General features: G+C 43.4%; 1 protein-coding gene across 1 annotated transcript in view; it reads left to right on the forward strand.

Annotated features, from left to right (window-relative positions):
* Positions 1 to 599, forward strand: part of LOC119586408 — a 20,822-nt gene continuing 20,223 nt past the window's right edge. Inside the window, exon 1 of the mRNA XM_037935130.1 lies at positions 1 to 179. Within this exon, the coding sequence (XP_037791058.1) occupies positions 18 to 179 (162 nt within the window). The 5' untranslated portion in view covers positions 1 to 17. The remainder of the gene's footprint in view (positions 180 to 599) is intronic.

Below are 599 nucleotides of genomic sequence, written 5' to 3' on the forward strand. Positions count from 1 at the left end.
CACAGCGACCGGCAACCATGGACCACGCAGCAGAAAACCGTCAGAAATGGAATGATTTGGCCGAAGCACTGTTGAAGATTAAAAGAAAGCCAACGGGAACTAACGGCACGTTAATCAGCGACTTATTGGCAGAATTACAGGCCAGGAGCTCCAAGTTACGAGTGATTCATGACCAGAGGGTGAGAGAAGGTGTCTTCCATGGCGTCCAGTCAGCTGATCGCACGGCGGGCCGCAGAAGCACAATTTCTTAATATTCTTATTCTTGTTTTCATTTGTAACGTTCTTGACCGTCATTTGAGGCTGATTAAATTCCAGTTAGTGGGCTTTACTTCGGTTTGTTTGTGTGTACAGAACTATAACTTTTTTTTATTGTTTGGCTAATATTTTAAGATTGAGGATATCTCAAACAGGCCTGTGTGAATTAGAACTTTCTTTTTATCGAACATATGCTAAATCTAGGTAAAACCTATGCTTAGCCTTAACCTTGTCCACACAAACAAAGCAACATACATGGCACAGCCAGGCCAAAGCTAAACGACATAGCCCTTGTACAGCCCTACAGCTCAGCCAAAGCCATTCCTACTGAGATCTTGGAAGAG

Source organism: Penaeus monodon, chromosome 21 (assembly GCF_015228065.2).
Source record: "Penaeus monodon isolate SGIC_2016 chromosome 21, NSTDA_Pmon_1, whole genome shotgun sequence".
NCBI lineage: Eukaryota > Metazoa > Arthropoda > Malacostraca > Decapoda > Penaeidae > Penaeus > Penaeus monodon.